The sequence below is a fragment of the Polyodon spathula genome, chromosome 30, assembly GCF_017654505.1.
Source record: "Polyodon spathula isolate WHYD16114869_AA chromosome 30, ASM1765450v1, whole genome shotgun sequence".
In the NCBI taxonomy this organism is placed as follows: Eukaryota; Metazoa; Chordata; class Actinopteri; order Acipenseriformes; family Polyodontidae; genus Polyodon; species Polyodon spathula.
This window is the reverse complement of record NC_054563.1, coordinates 6,422,547-6,448,784: the sequence shown is the minus strand read 5'-3', so window position 1 is coordinate 6,448,784 and position 26,238 is coordinate 6,422,547. Positions and strand designations below refer to the sequence as shown.

General features: G+C 39.1%; 2 protein-coding genes across 3 annotated transcripts in view; both read right to left on the bottom strand.

The window, feature by feature from the left end:
• The window catches only part of myo7aa (myosin VIIAa), a 62,271-nt gene extending 43,654 nt beyond the window's left edge, over positions 1 to 18,617 (bottom strand). Inside the window, exons 1-2 of the mRNA XM_041232846.1 lie at positions 18,501 to 18,617; positions 11,735 to 11,796 (exon numbers count right to left, since the gene is read on the bottom strand). Coding sequence (XP_041088780.1) covers positions 11,735 to 11,752 — 18 coding nt within the window. The 5' untranslated portion in view covers positions 11,753 to 11,796; positions 18,501 to 18,617. The remainder of the gene's footprint in view (positions 1 to 11,734; positions 11,797 to 18,500) is intronic.
• A 2,194-nt stretch (positions 18,618 to 20,811) lies between these two features.
• Positions 20,812 to 26,238, bottom strand: part of capn5a (calpain 5a) — a 42,120-nt gene continuing 36,693 nt past the window's right edge. For both annotated transcript variants that reach the window (XM_041233323.1, XM_041233322.1), the window contains 4 exons: positions 26,000 to 26,196; positions 25,371 to 25,492; positions 24,810 to 24,946; positions 20,812 to 24,327 (listed from right to left, as the gene is read on the bottom strand). In XM_041233323.1, coding sequence (XP_041089257.1) covers positions 24,145 to 24,327; positions 24,810 to 24,946; positions 25,371 to 25,492; positions 26,000 to 26,196 — 639 coding nt within the window. In that variant the 3' untranslated portion in view covers positions 20,812 to 24,144. The remainder of the gene's footprint in view (positions 24,328 to 24,809; positions 24,947 to 25,370; positions 25,493 to 25,999; positions 26,197 to 26,238) is intronic.

Genomic DNA, 26,238 nt, shown 5'->3' with positions numbered 1-26,238 from the left:
GTGTTACAGGGCAGTGCAAGGGTTACAATGCAAGGTCAATATTTAAATACAGTTTACTGACAAACTATACTTCTAAAGTACAATATGAAATAAGATGCAACACGTTTACATCTACAGTGACATAGTAGTAGTGCAATAGTGCAACAGTTGAGCATATTATACACAAAGGTAAAGAATGGTACATTTACTTCAATTACTTATTAGTTACAAGTTGTATGAATCTGACCTAGAGCAAAAGAATGTCTAAAGATAAAAGATAAGAGGATAGAGCACTATCGAGCCACTACTTTCAATTCCACAGAATCAAGCAAGGCTTTGCAAGTGCAAGCATTACTCTTCTGAGCAATCAATCAATGTCTCTGGACAAACAGACATGTATTACCATACCTTCATAGTACATCATGTTATATACTGACCCACCACCTAACTTAAAATATATACATTACACAGCACTATAATTGTACCCCTTACTAAATAACATTTTATATTCCAGCACTCTAGAATACAATATTACAGTATTTTTTTTAATTTTTTTTTTTTATATGGGCAATCCATGCTACAAAAGTTACTGGTCCTACCGATAACAGTGTGGTCGGGTGTTTGAACATCTGGTTGACGTTTCGAAGCAGAGCCCACTTCCCCTGGTCCTTCTCATATAAATCCTCCTCATCTCGCCGGCTGTACATTTTTTAAAACCAAACACCAGTTCCATAAATGTAGAAAAAAAAAGAATCAGGCTTATGGCTGACCTCCACAATATATTCCAGGTTGCTTTTCAGCTATAATGTACAGTGGAGTTTACTGGAAAAGCACAACAGGGCTCAAACAAACTGCTCAGGAAAGAAGCAAGTCAAGTTCTACCAAAGCCAGGACTGTGTACGAGAAATGCACACCAAGTTGCACTTGATCTTTGTTTTAGGTGCTGAAGTTCAGTTCACACTTTGCATGTGAGCAGACGAAGACTGAATATATGAAACATACCGTATCCCCGGCATAAATCTTCCTCTGCAGCAAACACCGCTACAATGAGGGATCCTTTTAGGTACTTATTAATCTGTGAAAAGGGTGGACATTCTCATAAAATGGGCTTTTAATTAACTAAATGTCTCCAGCAGCAAGTCAATACAGAAGAAAGGGGAACCTTACACCAAAGACCATCTGCCATTCCTTAAAGAGAGGCAGACGTGGATAACACTATCCCTAGCAACGGCAATTTAAATAATTTATGGATTTTCTTTTCTTTACTTTATCTGATTATGACTTCCCTTATCGGGATATGTGATGTTTTACAGAAAATGACATTCACATTGCAGGTGAGGGGTTCATTTTCTGCACAAAGCCTCGAAATTGTTATAATGCTGCATATTGCTCAGGAGACTGTATTTATGGACACATTGGTGAATGCAGCTACTGGGTCACAGAGCTCATTCTGCTTCCCACTGACTGTTTACTTATAGCTGCACACACCTCTCACATTGCTTCTTCAGGTCTAGCTGATCACATGACACGTCACCACATAAATCTGCATACATTGCAGACTAAGGGATTTTCTAGTTTTATTGTTTGGGCCAGGAGGAGACACAACATTTGGAAGGGTTTTCCCAGCACAGTTAATAGTGACTTGGTATGATACAAGGTAAGACTTTGTAAATGAATGCATTAACATGTTAATACTGTAAGTACCTCTCTGGTTTCCAGTGTTCGTCTAATTTAATTACATTTAACGATGCTTTATTGATACATGTAGTCATTTATTTTGTGTCTGTCTGCACATAAACTGTCTTAAATGGAATTACACTAGAACTGAAAGAGAGGCCTTGTCTAGTCCAGAGCTCAAGCAGCATGACTCATTAATACTGCAGTCCCTGGTCAAGGCTTATGAAAGACGCTGCTGCTGTGACTGCTGCTAATAAGGGTAGATGTGTAAGAGGATCCTGATCTCTACATACTGAAGGCTGATCTCTCATGTAATAGACTGCATAGAGCTCTCATGATGAGTCTGTAAATAATTGAATAATGATTTACTGATGCTTCATTCTGTTACACTGATGGTTCTGAACAGAAAACAGCTATAGGGCACTGTTTTAAATGTGCATGCAGACAGTACACTCCGCTCAGCTGCTAGTAATTAGCTAAATAATTAGTTAACCTCAATCATTTTCTTGTGTACCAATCCGATTTATATGCAATACAATGTATTTACTCTAGATAGCCGGAAATCAGAGAACTAAATATCCCCTTCAGTCACTAGCCAATTATATAAGCAGTGACTGAAAGCGATATTCTGTTTCACTAAAAGACCATTGTACATATTTATGTAGCTATCCATTGCTCATAAAATGTCTATTAAAAAAAAATGTTTCCATGCATTATAGAAGGGTCACCACTGGTTAGTCAAATTACTACTTTTGTCTTCAAGAAATGGCAAAATCTGTGGGATGTGCTGGAATGTCAAATAAATAGTGCCCACAGAAGAAATCCCTAATGGGAAACAACAAAGCACTTAAGGCACTGTATCCCCTGAAATGTATAAAAATAGATATCGGTACTGTAACAGGGAGAGATCTGTGCTGACTCTGCTGGCATGTTCACGGGATGCAGGAAGAGGGCGGCAGTCGTCCAACAACCGCCTGTGAGTCATGGCAGTGACACGGGGAGGTGGGAAAGTGGGTGTGTAGACTTTCCCCCTCTCTGAATTGCTGAGAGGCGCGTCTTGGGAGGTTGTTAGCCCTATAAATTAACGCTCCGTTGTTTCCTCAGGTCTGCCCCACTTAGACGCACCGAGAGTGCGGAAGCTCTGATCCAGGACCGGGAATCAGGCAAAACAAAGAGAGTTTCATAGCGAGACAGAGAGAGCGGGGAACCCTTGGGCAGACCCCGGCGTATTGTGAAAGAACAGGATAGTTAGCCTACAGAGTAGGACGGTGATCCAGGTCGTGCGGGTGGCGACGACCGGGATAACGCTGCCGAGTGCAGCACCTTTTATTTGTAGTTTTATTACTGTTCTATTTTCCATTGTTCTTTTCGCCTTCTGTTTTCATTATTATTATTTCTTTGAGCACCTGCGAGTGCACTTGCTGTTCACGTACCAGCTGTGGTATTTCCGTGGTGCTGTCTATCATCGTTGATAGGCAGCCCACGGTCAACAGTGCCCTCTGCCGGAAAAAGCAAGAACTGTTTGAAAATAAAACTGGGCACCTGTGTGGTGTTTTCAAGTACACCTGTCTGTCTCCTAGTCAGTTAATTACCCACACCCCTTCCACAGGTACATAGAAACTTGATTAAATATTATTGTAAAAGGTAACCTGTTCTTCAGATACAGCACAGAGCATTTTGTGATAGAACACTACCCTCTATTGGAAACTATTACAAATAACAGAAGGACTCTGGTCAAGTTAATGGTTCTCCATAAATAGAGTAAAACTGGGAATGACTACGAGCCACAGAAACGAACTTGGGATTCTGTATTTTCAATGCCAGTACTATTTTGGTTTCTAACAGCATGTCAAGACTACTCATAAGGATTAAAGGGATGATATGTCACTTTTCAAAGTGATTATGCGTATAGTTATACAGGGTTTTATAGCCTTTATGAATCTGTTATGAAGGTTATGTGATGTCCAATTCAAATAAAGCGTCATTAAAATCAAAGAATTCTAAAATCCTTTTGAAACATTTAACTGCTGGAGTTTTTCTGCTTTCAGGAAACAAAAATGACGCAAAAAGCTTTAGAAACAGCTCTCCCTTGCCTTCAATGGCCAATTCATTCTATGACACGTGTACTGTACTGCGTGGAGCTTTGACAGGGGAATAGTTACTGTGCAGAACTTTGTTAAACAGCATATTAAATGCAACAATAAGTAGTTTAACTCATTCACCATCCATTTAAGTAAAAGTACTACATGTACACACTATACCTTATAAACTGCAATGTATTAACTCTAGTGATTGACCCTATTTAAATAACACTTTTTATCACTGTTTTTGACATAAAGGTGCGCCACCCTGCCTCTCTAAACATGAGTAACATGCAATGATATGAACTCTAGTGTTAAAGGAAGCAGTATGATATAGATATTGTGTGAATATCTGCATTCACAAAAAGCTTATCCTTTTTGTTTTTATATTGGTTATAATTAAATATAGTGGATGTTATTTGCCAGTAAATGTCAGAAATGATTTTCTGTTCTTGGTTTGTTTTCAATAAAATGAGGCATCTTGAATAAGTAGCCACAAACCTATTCTCAAGGTTATAATGTTATGATTGAATTTACATTGCAAAGATGCGTTACACATTTCCAGTGTTGACCTCCTGGCCTATTTAAACAATGGCACAATAATGGAACACTAGCAAGCATAACAATGACAGGTGGAACAGAAATCTTGTAGTATCCCATATGTGGTTCACATGAAGAAAATCTACACAATGAAGACAATATTTACATTATATGCATTATTTTTCCTTGAACCAGAATATACAGCATTATATATATATATATATATATATATATATATATATATATATATATATATATATATATATATATATATATATATATATATATATATATCTCAGACACTTAATCAATCACTTTGAAACCATAAGAAACTGGATTTCACCTTAATTCAAGAGGTAATCCTGGGATAAACAGTGATGTAATCCATTGTAATTCCCCAGTGCTGTGAAATGCTCCAGTAAAATACAGCTGTGGGTAATCTTGGTGAGGTACACTGTACTGTAGGTTGATCAAACAGACCTCTTAGTATCAGATATAATGCGGACGTCAGTATGAATGACACGTATGTGCTTCTGTGTTCATACATGCTCTGTAAACACCATGCATGTCTCCACAACCTATCTTCCTATTTGTAAGAATGCTTAATATTTTACCAAGTGCTGTCAGCTGGATATCACAATAAACGGAGCTCACTAATTCTGAAGAAAACTAAGAAAGCTGTGGACGACTACAGACACGTTTTAGGGCTGATGTTAGGTACCTGGTCGTGATTATTATGATAAAGTTAAAGCTCTCAACCAGAACATTCAGCCTAAAAGAATTACCGAACAGACAGTGAGAGAAAGTCCTGCTGGTATAGTGCTGTCAAAGCAAGAGCTTAGAGGACCGTGGGTACTTTGTTTCGGAAATTGCCTTGAAATATGTGGAGCTTCTTGGAGTAAAACATGATGGAGAGGAAGGTGCATTAGCATTCAGATAGACGGGAGAGCAGCCAGAATCTATAACAGGGAGGGGGTAGTTTATTAGACAAAGGGAGCAGCTGACACTTTCACAACATTTAATAGCAGCCGTGAAGCTTTTTATTCTCGCACAATTTACTGCCCTATTAAATTGACCCGTGGCTGATAAAAGATGCAGTTGACATATAACATGCTAATTGGCACTTCACGAAGACCAGTGACCTCAAGAAATTGTCAGATTTATAGTCGTGCTTATGTTTTACCATGTAAGGCGTGGCTTTATTATTGTGTTACACAATCTGGAGTGTCTGCTAGTCAAAGCATATTTTTCCAGACCTATCTCGCTACAGTATCTATTGCATCTATTGATCTATACACTGTACAGCATCAGTATACACTGCAGTATAAAAGTAAAAAAAAAAAACTAGTTCAGTTCTATTTACTACATGGCAATACTTCTTGTCAAAACGCCTGTTGAAGAATGCAACGCTTTTTTTGAAGTAGTATATCTCATTACAGCAATATGACAGTAAACATGTCCGCACCATGGATGAGAGGAAAATTTGCTTCCAGTTGGCTTTTAACCCTTTCATGCATGGTGACCTCATATGGGGACGGATATGAAAAATGATCTTCTAGTCATTATATGGGGACAATGTGGAAGACACAAATGCATGATATGAGGCTAGGAGTGCGTGCTATGGATTATTTTTTAAATGAAAACTATATTTATTATGTGTCAGAAACTACTTTCAATATTTTTGTTTCCAATTTTCAATATTTCATGCATGAAAGGGTTAACTTGCACATAGAGTGCTGTTGCAGAGTTGAGGCCTGCCCTGTAAATACATGTGTTTTGGTGGTGGGTTAAAAAATGGAAGGGTTTGTATTTCTTTAAGTTTGGCAGGGACAGGGTTAAAACCCATCCTTGCTAACTCAATGCGAGCGTGTGGCTGAGGGGCTTCGATGATTAATGATCAATAAACCTGTCAGCCACATGCTATATAAGGCTCGGCTCCTTGTTAGGTGAGAGGAGTGTGGAGAGAAGACAAGAAGTGAGTGAGTGAGCGAGTGAGTGAGTGAGTGAGTGAGTGAGTGAGTGAGTGAGTGAGTGAGTGAGTGAGTGAGTGAGTGTTTTATTTTTGTCTCTGCCCAGCCTGGACAGTTTTGGTTAGGTTTTGTTTAAACTGTTTTTTTTACTGCTGTGACTTTTTCTTTGTGTTTTGTTTATTAAAACTGTGCAATAGCACTTAAAACCTAGTCTTTCTGTGTCTGAGTCTCTCTCCCTGATGTTAACACCTGGGGCGTGACGCAAGCCTGTTTACAAGTGCTTTAATTGCCATTGATTGATACTGCATTGTAAAGGTGAGGGAAGGACAGCTTTTCTTGTTTTGACACCAACACATTCATGAATGGATTAATTTAATACCTGCTGATAAATGCATCAAAAATAATAATGCCCAACACAAATATCAACAACAATGTGGAATTATTACTGACCAGATTGGTCAAGAAACACAAAATACATAAATAAATGAAGAAGTCTGTAATGTCAGGTTTGTTACAAGGTTCAAGACAGGCTGTCACAGTGGATTCACCCAACATCTACTGCAATAAATAACCGCTTCATTTACGCAAACCAGTCCTTTATATTACTGTGGTTTCCTTATACAGCTTGAAACAGCTTTAAACCTGAACATCAAACACAAGAGATTTTCAGTGCTGTATTTCAGGCACATTCCAGACTCAGGATCTTGTACAGTTACCTACCACCTACAACACATAAAGCCATTATATCCTGTGAACACCTTGGTCAAACTTTGCAACACTCATTTTAAGTAAACACATTTGCTACTTCATATGTACAGTACCTTGCTGGTCTCGTGTCATCAATCTTAGAACAGCAAATGGGTGTCGGCACTATACCTGTTGAACTATTTTTCTATTTATCAGATTTAAACCACCTCCCAGCTCCACACACGTTTCAGCAGCTCTAGATTTACATTAGATTCATAAGTGACAAATGCAGTTATTGTTCAGTGTCTAGTATATAATGTCAGTGGTGATGCACACTCAGAATGGCAACATCAAGGCTTATAGGGCTACTGGTGCAAGTGCCAAGCACCACAAAATAATGAAACTTCATCAGAGATATAATGGTGCTGCTACTTAAAAAACAAAACGTAAATTACTGAACATGTTATTAGGTGAAGATTGCATATTTTTTTTTTTGTGTGAATAGGGTAGAGATTTCTCAACCTAATTATATATTTCTTTCTTTCTATCTAACTCTGTAGTACAAATCTTTGAGGGGTATGTGAAAGAAATCATTTAAAGACAGAAACTAAACTTCTATATATGAACTCTTGTAAGCTTTTGTTATGTTGGAATAGTGACGTGCACAGATATACTTTGTTTCTGTAAACCATCTTCAGTTATAAAACAGAGGACATGCTGAAGTTTCTCACTTGTTGAGAAAGAGAGCCAGCAGCTTCAGCAACGCCGACAAGGGATTAAGGGAACGTCTGCAAATTATACTTACTATACTTCCCACATCTCTGTTTTTATACATAATAAAAGATTGCTTAGAGTTCTATTGGGAAATTATAAAACATCAAAAACCTCTCGGTTGCACGGTTGGAAGTCATCCAAAACCCCAAGCTTTTTTTAAATGAATTGAATATGCTTTCCGATAAGTAGTAGATAAACCGTTCAGTGGAAATGTTTTGAGTGTCTTCTTCCTTCATCAGTATTCTCTTAGCAATGCCTGACACAAGCCTTCTATCAGGTATTTATAATAGTGTTAAATGAGCAACAGTGAAATTCTAGAATAGTGATGATATATTTTGTGTAGTAAGAGAGTTTCACAATTCTGCAGTCTGGCATGTCCTGGGAACAGTATTGGTTAAGACAATCTCAAAGGTTTACATTTCTACTGTCTGTATTAAAGCACAAACCCAGATAATCCAATTATATTCGGGACAACATATTAAGTGCATTGACCAACCCTACTGGCACCTCAAGCACTCTATCAGTACTCCTATACTATTACCCTTTTCACTACCTAGTTAACACTTCTAACGTTCCACCTTGCCCATAGCTAATAAACTAAAAAACGTGTCCCTTAAACTGTGACCAAAACTAACACCACCAATGAAACCAAGGATTCTGTGAAGGAAAAAAACAAACTAAGAGCCAAATATAAACACCTAGAATAAGCCCACAGCTGTGCAAAACATACCATCCTAAATATATTAGATACTCTCATTACAGACCTGCTAAAGAAATTTAAAAGAAAATGACAAGACACGAACACGTACACCGAAGAAAGCACTATTCGAATTCTGATTGATCTTTTGAAGTTAGGGATGATTAGAAAATTACCTTAATTCTATCTGAAGTTAGACGCAGCTGCCTCATTGTATTGTCAGTCCCACCCTCAAACTCCTGGTCTCCTGTCCCCTTATTTAAAGCCATAGCAAATGCTCATTATCTGAACTGTTTCTATCCTCTGTCTTGCAGGTTAGGAAGTAAATAACTACTTTATAGCCTTTAGGCCTTGCACCTGCTGTATCCCTATTCCAAATGATTAGGTCACTGTGTCTTCTGCTGAAGCCCTGTGGAAAGCGCACAAGAGAAACAGCCCCAGTTTTGTTTATGCAAAGAAAGCCCGGAAAAGGCTTGTACTGTACTCGTCTTTGTATTGAATGGTGGAAGTGTCAAAGCCAATTTGCTGCTCATAAAGCCAGATGAGCTATGACTGGTTCTAGAAGACAAGCAGATGCCACCATTCCTGACAACTAATCGGTTGAATGGACGTAATTCAGACTCAGTCATTCAAACTTGTTTGAGTATTTCCAAGTACAATAAATGTACTTCTACAGTACCTAAACATATCAGAAGTGTACTATTACCAAGACCTAGGAGACATAAAGACATTACTTAGATTCCTGTTGTATTCTGTAGTTTTGGGGGGTTTGATTCCAGTATTAAAGTGGATAAAAAATCTGTCACAAATATTTTTTTAATTATGATGAATCTTTCAAAGGACATTCTTTAGCACAAGTTATTAAGAGTATCAGATTCTGGAGGCATATGGCGGCACCCTGTTCGTCTCTCCGCCTGTATGTCATGCTAAGTTTTTACCTACTGTAAATCTAGAGAAACGCTTATTTAACTATGACCTGGGTATACATTAGCACAAGCTATTGAGAGCTTCAGATTCTAGCAATATATGAAGGGAACTGTCTGTATGTCTAACGTAGATTTGTACAAACAGTGGATGAACAGTAAGGCATGGTGAGCAACCTTTTTCATGTTACTAATGCCTTTCATTTGTATTAACCGCTGTGACGGCGGATTTATGCAAATGACAAGCTTGTTTTCATATTCAAACTAAGGAATCCTTATACACACAAAAATAAGGAACATACTGATGCATAGTTTCCTGGAAAGTGCAAGCAGGTATTTTAAATCGTCTTTTTTTTTGTTTATTTTGCACAACCTGCTACTTTTGCCCATTTTGCATAGGCAAATTAAAATGAAAAAATCAGCTGACTAGCTGTCACTGTTTAAAGTGTTAGAATGTGTCTGATACTGATCAGCTTATGGGTAATCAGTCTAGTTTAGATACAGGGCATCGGCAATGAAAGGAGCTATTCTGGGTCACAGTATTTGCTGGCTTTGTGTAAACAGAAAAAGCGATTGGTGAGGTCAGGCCTTTATTTACTATGGTAATCTATAGGATACCAAAAGATGGCCTTTTCATAAGGTCACTCTGTAATTAAGGCCACTTTGTTAAGTAATCAACTTTGCATCATGCTATTGTATCCTGAAATGTGATATGTATCTGCATATTAAGATGTGACTTAGTATTACACACTACAATGCTTACATGTATTATATAGTACTTTATTACCTGGGTGATTTGGAAACTTACTGTTTAACCACTAAATAAATGAGCTGCAGAGTACTATACAGGGATGGTACTTAAATATACCTGTAATATGTAGCACACACTATTCACAAAGCTATAGCCCATTAGTTATTAAAACAATGTTATTTTAAAACAGGCTTTAAAATACAGTACATATATATTTTAAATGTATAAGCTTTGTGAACAGGGCCTGTGCTCTGTAAAGCATTGAAGCTGCATCCTCTTGCATGTCTTTGATAGGGCTGATAGTTGGCACTCACTTGGCAGTCACATTTCAAGACATCACACATGACTTTTCATGAGGAAGTCTCAAAAGTGATGACTCCAGTGGTGTAACTGCTTTCAAAAATGGGGGGTGAGGGCTCCCGAGTGGCGCATCCAGTAAAGGTGCTCCTCGTGGAGTGCAGGATGCACCCTCTAGTCTCGACGTCACCAGTTCAAGTCCAGGCTATTCCTTTGCTGAACAAGGATGGGGGAGGGAGGGTTAGGTCAGCCAGGGTGTTCTCAACTCATAAGTGACCCCTGTGGTCTGTCCAGGCATATGCAATGCCTGTAAGCTGCCCAGGGCTGAAATGTCATCCAACACTGTAGCTCTGGTGGCTGCATTGTGAGTCTGTTGTGTATAAAGAAGCAGGCGGCTGACAGCACACTAAAGCATAGCACCGATACCTCAGAACAAAAAAGATAGGTTTTTTGCCCAACGGTATTGGCGCTATGCTTCAGTGTAAGAAATCCCGGGTTCGCGCCCACCCTCCACCTGTGTGTGGCTTGCCTCACCCTGTGTGATGCACCTGCTTGCGGGAACCGAGATCACTACATTGGTGTCACAGTGGGATGCAGGTACCCCAGCATGCACTCATCGGACTGTAGCCTGGTGAGCAAGTCCGGGGAGGACTTGAGGCTGGCAGGGGAGAGTGTAGCGTGCACGGGGGAAGGCAGCAGCAGAGCTGGTAAGTGATGTATTCACATACAAAGACATAAGCCCGATATATGCTCCTTACAAGGGGGCAGGCTCTTTTGTACAGCAGTATCGGCTCTATGCTTCAGTGCGAGAGGTCCTGGGCTCGCGCCCGCCCTCCGCCTGTGTGTGGATTGCCTTGCCCAGTGTGATGCGCCTGCCTGCAGGAACCGACTTCGCTACAAATATATATATATATATCTCAAACAACTTTAAACATTTAATCTGTTATTATTTACAGCCTTAGTATACCATATGTTTGTTTATTTTAAAAAGTTATACAGTAAATGTATAAGACAATATAGATCAAAACATATGTTTCATAATGTGAAACCAACAGAACAGCAATGATCAAGGGTCCTGAAAACCCACTGCGTTCATTTCTACTTATTCAGCTGTATTGTCTACCGTACCATACTGCACAAAATTAATATTGTATTGAAAGAGAAGCAAATACTGTACAACACAATAATTCATATTGTAATAATGGCATGAGTATATAGAATCGTCTGTCAATTTTATCACAGAAGGTTTGCAAATAAAAATATTTGCTGTTCAATGTAGATTTCTTTACAGGTATAGCACGTGTCATTAAAATGTGTTGTCACCAGCAAAGAAAAAAACATGGAAACCCTGGCCCTACCTTCTGTAGAATAACCATGATTCCAGTCCAGTCCTTCACATCAGAAGTCAGCACATGCAGACCTAAAACAGAAACAATAAGAAAGAATGTTTCCTCAAGAATACCAACCTTGAATTCAAACTCTTTAGGCGGGAGGCGGTCAAATGACTTGCGGATTAAAAAAAAAAAAAAAAAAAAAAAAGTATCCTCCACTTACGCAAACGATGCTGAAAGTCTTACGTGGCCCAAAGCAGAGAGAGAGAGAGCAGAGGAGCACAAGATGAACATGTAAATATCATTGCTAAATTAACACCACAGATAATCCATTAACCAAAAAGCAGGTTAATATCTTAACAATTACCACAAAATGGCCCAAAGGGGCACAAAATGGGTCAACTGTGTACATAATACCAAGCCATATTAAGCACTTTAAGGTATAAGCTTTCACAGGTTTATTGTAAAGAAAAACGTATAGATCTAGGCCAAATAAGAAAGTGGCTTGTAAGCAGGAGGTCCACGGTTCAAATCCCAGCTCAGCCACTGACTCATTGTGTGACCCTGAGCAAGTCACTTAACCTCCTTGTGCTCCGTCTTTTGGGTGAGACGTTGTTTCAAGAGACTCTAGAGCTGATGCATAGTTCACACACCCTGGTCTCGTATCTTGTAAAGCGCTTTGTGATGGTGGTCCACTATGAAAGGCGCTATATAAAAATAAAGATTATTATTATTATTATTGTTTATTATTAAATACTACTTGATTGAAGTGAGCTGACATCCCGACCAAAAAAAAAACAAGAGGTTCACAAAGCACACAGATGCTTGAAACAAAAGTGTGTGACAAAATGAAATACGGAGGCAATAAAACGAGAGGCTCCAGTGAATGGCAGCCCCCCATGCCTGGGAATAGCATCAGGATGAGAGCAGAATGAACCTTTTGCAATCAGACGCAAACAGACTAAATTACAGCTTTTCTTTTCTTCACCTTGCTTTCTCACACAGAATCAAGACTGTTTTGTCTCAAGACACAAGGCACATTAGGGGAACTGTGCCCTGATCTCAATCACATGACTGGGTCTTGTTGCCCCAATCTGAGTGTTAATCCTCCCAGCAGCACAAGCTAATTAGCCAGCAGATAATGAGGACGCTGTTCATACTACAGTAGTCTCCACGTAGAGGAACACCTAACAGAACACTTCGGCTCAGGGAACAACCTTGTGGTGAAACAGAATTATCCCATTGCTAATGCTCCACCAAAAGAACTTCGCTTAGAATAATAACTTTTTGGCACTGATAGCGATTCACTGCTAACCGATTCAACACTGAAATAGTACTGTTTTGTAACCTGATAGCTCATCATCATTAAACTCAAATTCAAATGGTTAATTCAATCTTTTCAAAACTGACTTGTCATCGCGAGAGTAATCTAGAGCTGCTTATTATCATAGTTTATTAACATATGCTTGCCTATTGCTTTTATCTTACTTAGTCTGTTCATTTCATATGTTGATGCATTTGCGTTATAACATAAGTATTAAATGCATTTGTATTTATTCATTCATGTTGTGATTGGCCCTGGCATATTGTGTCCGTGGTCAACTCTGTCTTAGAGAACACTTTGACTAAGACAACAGTTCGCTTGCTTCCCAAGGGGTGTTCTCTTAGCCAGAGACTACCGTATAGCCTTCCAAATGTTTCCCTTATTTGTCAAATTTGGAGTATTCAGATAGGCTAACTAGCTACAGCATTATGTATTCATTGTGAGTTCCACACGAGTGGTTTTACTTTATCATTACTGTACTAATGGATTATTTACCATCGACTGTGTGCTCTTCACATGACTTCACTTTTCTATACTTTTACCACGGTGTACTCTTTTTATAGGGTGGTATTTTTGCACAGTGGTTGCTGCAGCACTGTTGTATGACAAAGAAGAGCTGCATTCTGTGCATTAAGAAACAAGTCTGCACCTCTTTATATCTAGCTTGATTTTATTTTCCATTATGCGAAATTGCCCACATTCTACATTTCCGATTTGCCTGCAATTTGCATACAGTGGAACATACACGCCTTTATCTTATAAAAGTCTACAATTTAGTCCTCTGTTACACTGACGCTTAATTTATAAACAAATAGATGGAAATGTTCTCAGTACACTACACTGAATAGGTGTATATGAGAAGGATGCTTCTCGGCAGGTCTTTGAACACCGCTTCATCCTCTTTGAGTCACTGTGCCAGCTTGCTGCTGCACCCGGTCCTGTTATGTTACAATATAATTACTTGGTGCCAGCTTACTGCATTCTTCTGTAGCTTAGCCTTCTGTGCACTCACCTTTATCAGAAAGCAGCCCACTGTTGGTATTGAACTAGACACTGTATATTACTTACATTTTTCTAATATTCATTGGTTAGTAAGAATGGCAAATAATGATCTAAGCCGAATCATACAGAACACACACACAATAGGGTATTAAACACGTCTGTACGATTCTTTGTTTTAATTCTGCTTAGATTATGGCTTTCCATGCATGTGATCTATTCCTACACATTTTTAAAAAATCATTTTAAAAAGGCTGATTTGGGGGAAGTGAGGTGGGGAATCATATTGGAGTTGCACTGATAACCCATAGGTGAAGCATTGTCCACTGAAGTCTGTGCAACACTGACACCCTTCTCTACCTCACTTCCTTAGCCTTTTTTCAGAGTATTTTTAGAAACTGGAACAGTTAGTAAGCATGAGTTTGAACAGTTAAAGCTGAAGCATACTGCGGAATGGGACTTCACAGTATGATACCATTAATAATGAAACACTTAATTACAACAGCAGATCCAGGAGACAATATAGCTGACAGACTGTGTTTTGAAAAGCAATATTGTCAGAACATGCTATCCGTGTTGCGTGCTACAGGCCAGGGAGATAACGCGGATGCACGGCACTGTGTATTGTGACACCTGATTCAGCCCGACAGTGCATGTAACGTGTAATGTGGAGTCCGGGTGTAAAAGGGGATAACTGTTTCACTTTGTTCACTGGCTTCCGCAAGTTATTGTTGTTGAATATTTCAGCGGTATCGCTTAACCGGCGGTATCGCACCCAGAAATGTTTCACATGGTACGCAAAACTGAACCACACCGAAATCCCATCTCATGCTGACACATGAACACGCTGCAAAGTGTTTCAGGCTGTCAGAGCGCTGCATTTTTGTTCTTTCCTGTGTTTCACAGCACCTACACTGTCACACTAGAAAACGGATTCATTTATATTTGTGGCTCACGCTTCGTTTTAAGGCCCACTGGTTTAGTTTATTAACTGTTACCTTTTTAATACAATGTCAGAGGAAACCTGATCTCATTGGCTACACACGCTATCACTTACAGGTTTAAAAGTGACTTTAAACAACCTCATTTCAATGATCTACTTTGAGTTAATAATCTCTAAGCAGGGATCTGATTTTTGCTGAACAATTTTAGCTAGCCTTTTTGTAAGTTTGAAAACAGGTTACTATATATCAACTATCTAGCAACTAAAAATACACATATGCTACCATGTTAATATAAATTGTGTTACTGCAAACCCTGTTGTGGGTTATTTCGCTTTTATTAATTATTATTATTAAGGCGTGGTGAGTTCAGTGAGCTGGTCTATGATGTCATAGCCGTGCAGTACAATCTACAAAAAAAGTGCACTTGCCTTTGCACTAACTAACACAATCGTTATGTCAATTGATAATCTACAATGTGCCCTTTGTAGAAAAAATAACCATATGATACTTTCCTTATAGATCTGTTGTAAGACTGTACTTGGCTTTAAAGGTGGAATAGGTAAAAAGTTAATATTTTCTTACCCACATGTCCTTAATATTATTTGGGTTCTAATTCTTGTACATATGTTTCTTTTTTTCATCACATCATTGAAGCTTATTATTATAAAGCGTCATAGCCACACGCCTCGTTGCTGGAGACCAGCTCTAGCTGCCTTGGTTCATTAACTCACAAGGGCTTTATGTGACACCAATGTGAGACTAAAGGTTAGAGTAAGAGGGACTAACTTTATTATTAGTCCCTTCTTCAGCACTGGTGAGAGCTTCTCTACTGACAATTTCATTTCGACATGCCGTTTGAGTTGCACATGTTAACGAGATAACAGTTAATTGCTCACGTTAACGAGATGAGTCTAGTGTCTTTATTGTCAGTTGTCTTTAAATATTTAACCACAAAGGGGGCATTAATTGGAACCAACAATTTTTTCATAGTATCATTCTCCAGTCTCCCACCCTGTGTACACTTCTGTAATTATAATGATAAACCTGTGCCATCAATCGAGCTTCCTTTGCGAGCATGTCTGATTTCAGCGCAAAATAAAATGAAAACCACAAATCCCAGAGGTCATGCTTATGCATCTGCAGTCAGCTGATCAAGGAAGGCATGTGATTTGCAGCAAGATAGTTACTTACTCCTTGAACCGTTTTAATGAGATTGCTCTGATAATCCCACCAGATCTGCTGACTATTTATTTAGACCTATATTTTGGAAATGATTTGGTTCCCCGCTTGCTTAGGACCAGTTTTAGAACCATCTCCTGAAACAACAATATTATAAGAGAAAGTAGCTTCATTTTTATTTCTTTTCTGCTATTTTATGGCATTTGCAATCATTAGGAGTTGTTTTGGGTCTTGTTGCTTCAATATTTGGTTATTTTACATTTTCTCTAAATTTGCTTTTACCAAGCTTGGAGTGTCTTTTAGTGCTTGTCTAGAGAATCTGATGTGCCAAAATTGAACAGCCCTCATTCCACTCAAATCATGTTCAAATTAAGTTTTTCTTCAACCAATAATGTTGTGAGTTTTCAACCCTGCCTTCCTCACTTCCTGTACATTTACAATATATAGCCATGAGTTGGTGGGGCTGGCACAGTTGAAAGGTCAAAACATTATTTGCCAATGATCATGCATTTAAAGCATTGTATAACTGCTTTAATATAACTGAATATAAAGCAAAGTCATATTGATATGATTTGTGTATCATAGTCATCACACAGGACATAAAATGACAGCTACAATTAGAACCCAAACAGTTAATAAGAAAAGCTTGACTGATAAAACTCTGGAGTCAGATTCTGAGTAGAGCGCATTGAGATTGGGATTCTAACAGCAAGCGCTAGGTCCTGTCAGTTAATGTGCACAGTCGGGCCCTGTGTCCACGTATCTGTAAGAACCCAATGCTGTGAATCACAGAGAATGGAAAAAGCAAGTCACTTTAGGGTCAGGAGCAAGGCATGTGGCTGCCAAAGTATCACAAATCCTTAATCTAATCCGAAATAATAACGCACTGTAACTGCTCTGCACAGTCCTCTATTGTGGTCGTCGTCACGGTTACGCAGTAACACTTCAGTATCGAATGCCAGCATTACACCAAGGGACAGATGCTTCTTCAACTCCTACGGAGCGCGTGTGCATGACCGCAGTAAAGAGGTCAGCGAACCACTAGCAGGAGAATCTGAAATGTGAATGGGCAAGTCCAGCTTAAACCACGCCTGCTATCTGTTGTTACACAGCCCTGAAGCATGTTTCATAGAGTAGAGATTGCCAAAGGTTACGAAGCTGCATCCCTGTGTTTCACATAGCAGCTTGAACGGCTCTTTAGTGTTTCCCAACTCCAGTCCTGGAGCTCCATTACAACAAAGTCCTAAATTATTTAACTGACCTTTATATAGATCAATTCAATAATTTAGGACCTCACTGGACTAGAATGGGCCTTGAGGACCTGGGATCATAAATACCAGTGCTGATTCTGTGTTCAAGTTAGACGCTGCCTGTTTCAGAAATATTCCATTCCATGAGAATGGCATTTATATACTGTTAAATCATCAACAGACTGATAGCTAGTCAAAGAACGTAACGTAATTCACAACCATGCTAGGAATTTGGACAACTATTGGTTTGCCGGTGACCAACACATAGGATCCTAGTGCTCCTGGAGCATCCAAACTGTGATAGCATCTCTTGTATAAAGAAGATTGTCCGATTGGGAGGCTGAATTGCACTTTTGACATCTGAAAGTGACTTTAAAGTTAACAAGTAGTTGAAGGTTTGGGGTGAAAATGTGATGTGTAGATGCACGCAATAGCACATGAGAGCATTTCCGTCTGGACAAAACTGTGCCGTTTAAAGCTGTAGAAAAAACTATTGGATAAGTAGTTTAAGTTGTGCTAGTCTTAACGTAACATCTGAATTTATAACTTCAGTTCACTCAGAATTTCATTAAAAGGTTGCATTTCACGAAGCTTTCCCTGAGAGCAAAATGTTCAATAAAAATATCAAGAAATATATTAAATATCAAACCCTTCTAGCTGTGAAAGATGGATATTTAAATAATAATGACCACAATGGTAAGCTTTAACAAAACACCCCCTAAATAAATAATGACTTTAAGATTCGTCAATAGGGCCCTTTACAAATACAGCATTTGAACTGTTTTACAGTATCACTGTCGTGCATTTACATGTACAATACACACTTATCCATTTTCATTAAAAAAAAAATACTCTACAAAAAAGACCAAGCTAATTTAAATTCCAGCAATTTAATACCATGTTAACACTGAAATTCAATTGTTAGCTTTTTATCTCCACAAACTAAAATAATCCCATCGTACGGTATATGTAGCTGATAAACGCACAGCATGCTCTCCTGAAAAAAAAAAAAAAGAAAGAAATTCTTGCACTAAGAAGATTTGAGTAAACCGCTAATAAACCAACAGGGTTGCTAAGCGCTGAATCTGTTAGCTTACCTTGAACAGTCTAAGAATCCTTTTCTTTTCTGTGTGAAAGGCAATAGTCCACAGCCTAAAACACAAACCTTCTCGTCTTAGAACTGGCAATGGACAGCTGAATGCTGGTTAAGGTGAGCTGAGCTACTGGGTGCCCAAAATATTTGTAGCCCACCCAGCAGTGCTAAGAATTAACAGGCTGAACTGCGCCTCATTCACAGCCAGTGATCCTTCTTAAAGGGGAGGAGTTGTGGGCACTTTGTTTGTAATCAAAGTAGGCGGTTACAGAGGTGGGAGGAGTTTCCCACAATGCACAAATGCAGAACAGATAACGGCTCTCACACCTTTAGGTAGTAAGAGATGGATTTCTGATGGATGAAAGCATAAAAAAGTGAGTGAGCAGAGTCAGGAACAATGCCTAAAAACGTGTGTTGAAGTTACCCATCTCTTTCTTGCTCTTCTTGGCTTTTTTTTTTTTTTCTGGATAATTCTGCTGATCAAATATTGGGATTTGCTTTTTATCACTTTTCTCTGTTGCGTGTTCTAACTGGCAGCCGGCTTGTTTGCAGGCCTGTGTTGTTTTACCATATTGTTCTTTGGTTCCTTCTTCTTGAGGTATCATGTGAACACTGTGACTTTAACTCCAGCATGTCGATACTGCTTCCTGGTACTGTAGGAAATGTCAAATTCAGCTGAGTGGGCTAGACAATGTTATTGACAGCACAAGTACCAGTGGTACTGTACCAGGAAACCGGAATTCAACATCTGCACTATTTCATTTACAACCTTCGCTATCTCTTCATTGTTGCACCCACTTACAACATGCCGTGTGATCAGTCTCCGTAGACCACTTTTTCCGATATTTTGCTATGAGGGCACGTTTTATGAGAACATTCTTAAATGCAAAAATGACTAAGCTGCAGCACTCGTTAACATTTGAAAGTAAGCAACCACTCTCAAATCATTTACCCTCATGCAAAGTGATTTGTAAAAGAAGAAAACATGCTTTACATAAAAAGATAACTGTATTTTATGTCAGAGCAGTATTTCCTGGCATTGGTGCATGACTAGTATTAAGGATTCCCATTCACCGGCCTTGCTAGAGATTTAATCCCATTACATTTAACCCTCTAGACACCATTCTAATTTAAAGTTTGCAACGTGACCATCTGTTCAACCTTTTAGAAAAACTGGGTACATGATTACTGACTCTAGCCCAGCCATCTCATGACGTCTGGTTTTGTAAAGCATCAGACAGCATCCCCTGATGTATCAACAATGGGAATATAACCCTAACCCATCCTGTGCAGAATTTTCTTCAGCTTTTCTCACACTGCCCAGAACACCCTCTCAGTTTCTGTCAATACCCGAGATATTTCTGGTCTTACAGAGTTTGAGCACAGAGAGTGAAACTGAGACACCTGAAGCTTCACTTTATCAAAAGCAGGGTGCACAGTTTTTTTTTTTTTTTTAAACATGGCCCAGTTCATTACATTTTTTTTTTTTTTCACAAGTTTTCAGTTTCCTTGCCTCGTCTGACAGGAAATCTGTTACACTTGCGTTTCCTTGTTCTCCACGTGAAATGACCATGACAGGGTAAGACTTTCCGAAAACATTGCCTGCCAACACAGATTTACTTAACCCAGTGATGCACCAGATAATCAAGTTTTAAAATGAAAACGCAGGTTTGCTGAGACAGCGCTTTCTTTGACAACCACACATTGTAGTCCTATGCAGTCAGTCGATGTCCATGGCCTGGATAATGTATGGAATTATTTAAATACTGTAGCTGCAGTCACTTCAGCCACAGTAACATCTAATAATCTCACCTTCAGATCTGCTAAGATGTTGTGAGGATTTCTACATTGCGGGAACATAATGGAACATTCTAAATTGGGGAGAAAAACAGGGATTGTGACCACTACATTTAAAAAAGAAAATTGCACAGGGATGTAATTTAATAGATTTTTTTTACGATAAAATCAAGCTACAGAGAGGTTACATTTAAACCAGGTCCCAGTTACATTCAAGTGTAGCAGTGGACATCTGCACAGCATGAGTTACTCAAACATGTCCCCCCTTTTTAAGTGTGTTTGGCGACACCTTGTGGATAAATAAACTCATATCTGTGAATTGTAAACAAAAGGAACTATTGTGATTTACTGGGAGCAAAGCAGACAAAATGAATTTTTAGTTCTACATCAAAAATGGTGTTTGGTTTATTATTAAAGCAAACGGTAGAGACAGCTTTCAATAAAAGTCTTTATTTCAAATTCATGCCACAAATTTTGACATTATAAAAAAAAAAAATAATAATAATCATAATCATCATCAAGAAAGAGTTATAAAATAGCCACAGTGGAAACAAGCTGTGAAGAACAACTAAAAAAAAAAAACAGTGTGGGCAGAAACTTGAAAAACAAAATTATAAATACAGGATTGTATTTTTACAACATTAAAAGTATTGTAAACATAATATTGGCTTTGACCCCCTTGGTGGGGAGGGGGGTGTATAACACAAACGTACAAAATATTCATATAAAAAGTACCCAGAAGAAAATTCAATGTTATCATGCAATGCATTTGCAAATATCAAGGCAAGCTTATTTCCGCATTACAATAAAGCTTTTTTTACTCAGACTGCAGAATGCCAACATTATATGATAACAGTGCACAAGCATCCCATGTTACTGCAGTCTGCATTACTCAATTGTGTGCATCGGCATTTTGGTAAAAGCCTGTAGAATTCTTCGTCCTTCAGTTTTAAACTTGTATTTATTCTGCAAGGGTAATGTGGTGCAAAGATACTCCGGAACATTACTAAGGCACCAAGGAACTGGCAATATGAGTAATCAGTAAAACTCACGTGACGTGCAATGCCAGGCAGGATGTCCCCACAATGCTGACTACTTGTACTGCTGCTTTTGTTTTTGAATTCTAACTATACACATTTTGAAGGAACTACCTATACCTAAAATCAAAAGTGCACTGCAGTTAAAATGCATGCCCAGCACACTATTGTTGTATTACACGCACCCTTTTACACATTTTAGAAGCATTGCGGCTCTCTATACGCTGGATACACGTTATATATGAAGCGCACGGTTTACTGGAGTGTAGTTTATAACGAGTCGCAACCTACAGGACTACTAACCCGGTTTTCTTGCAGCAAAATGTGATGTGCGTTATACAAGGGGCGTTAAATAAAACACAAAGAACGGGGTGCGCGTAATACACAGGGAGGACGTTCTACTCTAAAAATTATGGTACTTTTTTAACTGCTTGTTCCCACATAGTAAACTCCTAAGATTTCATTGTAAACCGACACCAAAATTACCTCATATGTTCTTAAATTTTAGACACACTTCGCCCCAGCAGTAGATATTTGGCCAGTCAAAGGCTATCTGCTCAAGCAATTGCTTGTAAGAGTTAGTCCCTCCACAAACCAATGTGATTGACATACCCTTACTGTTTCATGGTGTTTGCAGTCTTGCCGAGTGCTTCTGGGTTCTGTTGCTCTAGTATTGACTGGTTATCCCTTTTCTCTTTGCCTGGCTTTTAGCTTGTCTAGATGATTCAAAATGCCAGCACAGAACAGCCTTCCTTGTTCCATTTAAATCATGTGACTGCTAGCCCCACCTATCTCTACAATGCCATTTGAAGCTACATACACTAACTGGGCTATGGATACCAAGTATGCTTTGCCTGAATAATATCGCCATGACTTAAAAAGGTACAAAATGCGCTTTACTTTAAAAAGTGCATCTGTTTACATAAATACTGCATGGACAACACCTGTACCTAAAAAAGCTCCTGAAAGCAGCCAGTGCACACCAGTAAACACTTGCACTTGGAAAAGGCTACAGATTTATAGCAGGCAAGGCCATTAAGAACTTTACAGGGTTTGCACACCAAAATGTACAGCTATTCCAAAACATAAATACATACACATTATATATATATATGTATTGTATATTGCTGCTACTGTGTATGAGCCAAATGAGGTATATTAAATACCCAACTCCCGCTCTCTGCCAACACTGCAGTTGTGAGAGTGTGGAAAGCCTTCATAAACATGCACAGACAACCCTTACTTTTCAACGTCATGTGCAAACAACTCTATTAACACTAGAACAATGAGGGGTCATTTCAACCCCATTTTAAAATAAGTGTATTCCTTAAAGCCACAAAACCTGATACTATATCCTACTACTTGGGTTTCTTCAGTTTAGTCTTGTACAAGATTAAACTGAAAGTACTTTATAAGTAACACGCACACACCTACCTAGAAGGACCAATGGGTCATTTCGACCCCATTTTAAAATAAGTGTATTCTTAGAAGGACCAATGAGTCACATTGACTCCTCACAGTATTCTTGCCTTTGAATGGTATTTGAAAAAGGCCTTTGCCTTGGAATGCAGCTGTCCCCCCACCCCACAGGAGACGATGGCTGCTAGAAGAAGGGTTCTTTGCAATTTTGGAAAAGCCAAAAAACACCCAGGACAGGGATTCAGAGGATGCTGACATTTCCTCTAGTGATTCTGACTCAGAAATTCTAGCAAGCTAACATGTGCCTTCAACTGTCTGCGGTTCATGTGCACCAAAGGAGTTGAAACAGTTCATATGCAAAAAGTGTGGCTCTTGAATGAAGACCTACACTGTGCCTGTCTGTTCAATGATAAATCATTCTTGGGTCTCTTAGTCTACTGTTTTGACTTCACATTTTTTATATTCCCAATGACAGTTATAGTTGAATGTAAAACAGTAAAATGCACAATGATTTAGTACATTTACATGTTTTGTTCTGAAGGATTTCTAATCTTTTTGTGTCCTAAAAAAAAAATCATTTTCAGGAGAGTCAATGCCATTAGTAGAACTCTAAGCTATCAGAAATGATATAATGGTGTTTTAGTCTCACCACTGGCAACTACAGCATAGAACGGTCAAGTAGGGGTCAAAATGGCCCCTCGTTCCTTCTAGGTTGGGCAGATTTCTTTGGTTGTTCTAGTGTTAACAAAGAATGACATTTAAACCTTCAACATTGTATGGCTATCTTTGGTCCCATAAAGCACTTATCACAATAGAACGTATAGGGTTGGGGATAAGGTTACACACACTGGAAAATAAGTAAAATTATACAGTAGCGAATATATCAATCTTAAACCTTATGCTATGCTATTTGTTATTTCATTAGATAAACATATTCCCATGCTAATAATTACTGGCAACATTAAAGTGTGTAATTACTTGGCATATAAAAAGGATCTTTTATGCCGTTTTAGGAAGACATAAAAACATATTTTCTGCACAGTAAACATGCGTGGTGGCTTGGTCCTTATTACTTAATTAAGACAATAAACCTCCTACCAAAAAAATGCACCACTCTATGAGTAATAATAAATCTGTTAATGAAATCACGACATGGTTGTGCAAGGAACAGTAATCTGGCAAACATTAACAATTACCATGAAGACTTCTTCTATAGAGAGGGCTGTGCAGGCAACACATTCTGTAGAGCACGTTGATCCTGAACAAATTGCGCCACCTGCTGGGCTGGCAAAGCCATAGTTGTTAACACAGGTAGCCCTTGTGAACACCTATTTTTCTGAGTCCTTTGGTCGCCCGTGTTGCTCGTACAGCACGCGATGGAAGGCTGCGGTAACGTTATATGTTGGTGAGCACGTCTTTGGTGATGATGCACACTGTGATGTTGCCGGGCAGGTCGTTGCTCTGCCGGTTGCCCTTGTCTCGAAGGTGAATGGTGTGCTCTTGCTGGAGGTCACTGGGCTCACTAGTGAGGATCACCTGACCCATGAAGGTGTCACACGTCACAGTCTTACTGTAGATCTGAGAGAGAAAGGTAGAGATTGAGAAAAGGGTTTTAGGACAACGGATCACATCTTCTCAACAGCTGCATGTTAATATTGTTCTCCCAACGGGCAATGTACATGAAAGTGAAAATGAGATGATAAGTGTGAGTTCTGCATTAGGAATGAGGAAAGAGATATTAATGTAAATGGCCTGGGTCCAGTGACTTGTAGAGTCAAAAGGCATATATTTCTTTTGAGTATAAAGAAAAACCTATCATTCGTTAACTGTGGAGAAGGTTTGATCATTCAAATCTTTTTAATGAGCAGGAGAGGATCATCTATTCAGCAGTATATTTTGCATACATTTTCTTTTTAAACTAGATTTTTAAAGTGCCAAACCCCACAAAGGAAGGTTACAGTGTAGTACTCCATTAAAATGCCAGAGTGCTTCCGGAGGCAGGTAGACCTAGACTCATCCTGTACAGCTTCAATAATGAACCCAACACCATACACCTCTACCTGTATGTGAATATGTTCCCTTGGCTTCTTTCTGTAGAACAGCGCTTTCACATCGAACTCTGGACTCAGACAGTCCTTGTGGACTGGGGAGCGCACCTTCTCCCCCTCACAGCTTATGATCACGTAAAGATTGGCAGCTGAAATAAAAAAAAAAAATGTGATTCAGTAGAGACCTGTCGTGAACACTGAGGATGCCAAGTTACCTAGATCACATACTACAAAATGTCTCAGGTCGCACTGAACTAGGTGTTCAGGTTTACAACCACATATGTGCTGCTTTAAAAGCTACCACAGGACAAGGATCCTGTTCCTAGTTTTATGGGTGCTTTTTTACTGAATGAGGTTAACAACTACAAATCAGATTTAACTTTGTGGGGAAATGAAAGACCTTGAATAAGCAGCCATCTGTATTGAGTGGCCAAGTCTGTTTAACCCTTATGGTTAACTCAGACTTCACAGCAGTAGCAGTAATCTAATTTTCAGAACCAAAAAGTGACACACTCTTTGCTATAGTATTCAAGTTCCAATCACCCCTAGCTGAAAGTAAGGTGCCTCTTGTACCTCCGTTTGAACCCTGAACTTGAAGGCCTTGAGCACCCAGAACATGGACCTGAGTGACCAGCTGGGGGTATCCGCACATCCCTGTCCAGCAAGTTTCAGGAGGCACATCGAGAGTCAGCTCCCTGCGGGACAAACAGACACACGTCACATTCAGTCTTCATGTATCTGTATGGGCAGATCTATTAAACCAGCGTTGGGTTACACAACTTACTAGTTCTTCATTTGCTTTGTTTTGCTGTAACTCAACAGGTTGCTAAAACATTAAGAAGTAAAAAAAAAAAAAAAAAAAAAAAAACACTTAGCAATTTGATGAAATATACAAGTCAAGCAGTACATTTTCGGTCCATGCCTTCATCAGAGTAATCAGTGTAAAGACAATTCACGTTCCAGAATATTAGGTTCTGTTCCGTCAAAACCTAATATCCAACAGTCTCCCGTTCCAATTACACACACACACACGCGCACACACACATACATTACTGGATCCTGGGAGATACTGTAAGCCTGGTTTTCCCCAGCTAAAAGGTTGCAGAGAGGATCTACATATTCTAAACAGAAGAAGTTACAGCATACAAGCCCTGCCAGAACCCAGCACGTTTCACATTCAGTAATAGAGAAGCCATGTTTACCTGCAGTCTGAAGGCACGTCTGAGAAGACTCTGAGAAGGAAGTCTCCTGTGTGCCCGGGGTTGAAGGTTGTGGGGATGATGACATAGCGGCCCTCTCGCAGTTCCTTCTTGAAGAACACACACCTCGAGTTGATGTAGACGGAGCCCGCCACCTTCTGCTGGACAGTGTGCATTCTGTACTTCCTGTTCAACTCCACCTGCCAACGCAGCAGAACAACATGACCCTTACAGCATCACTG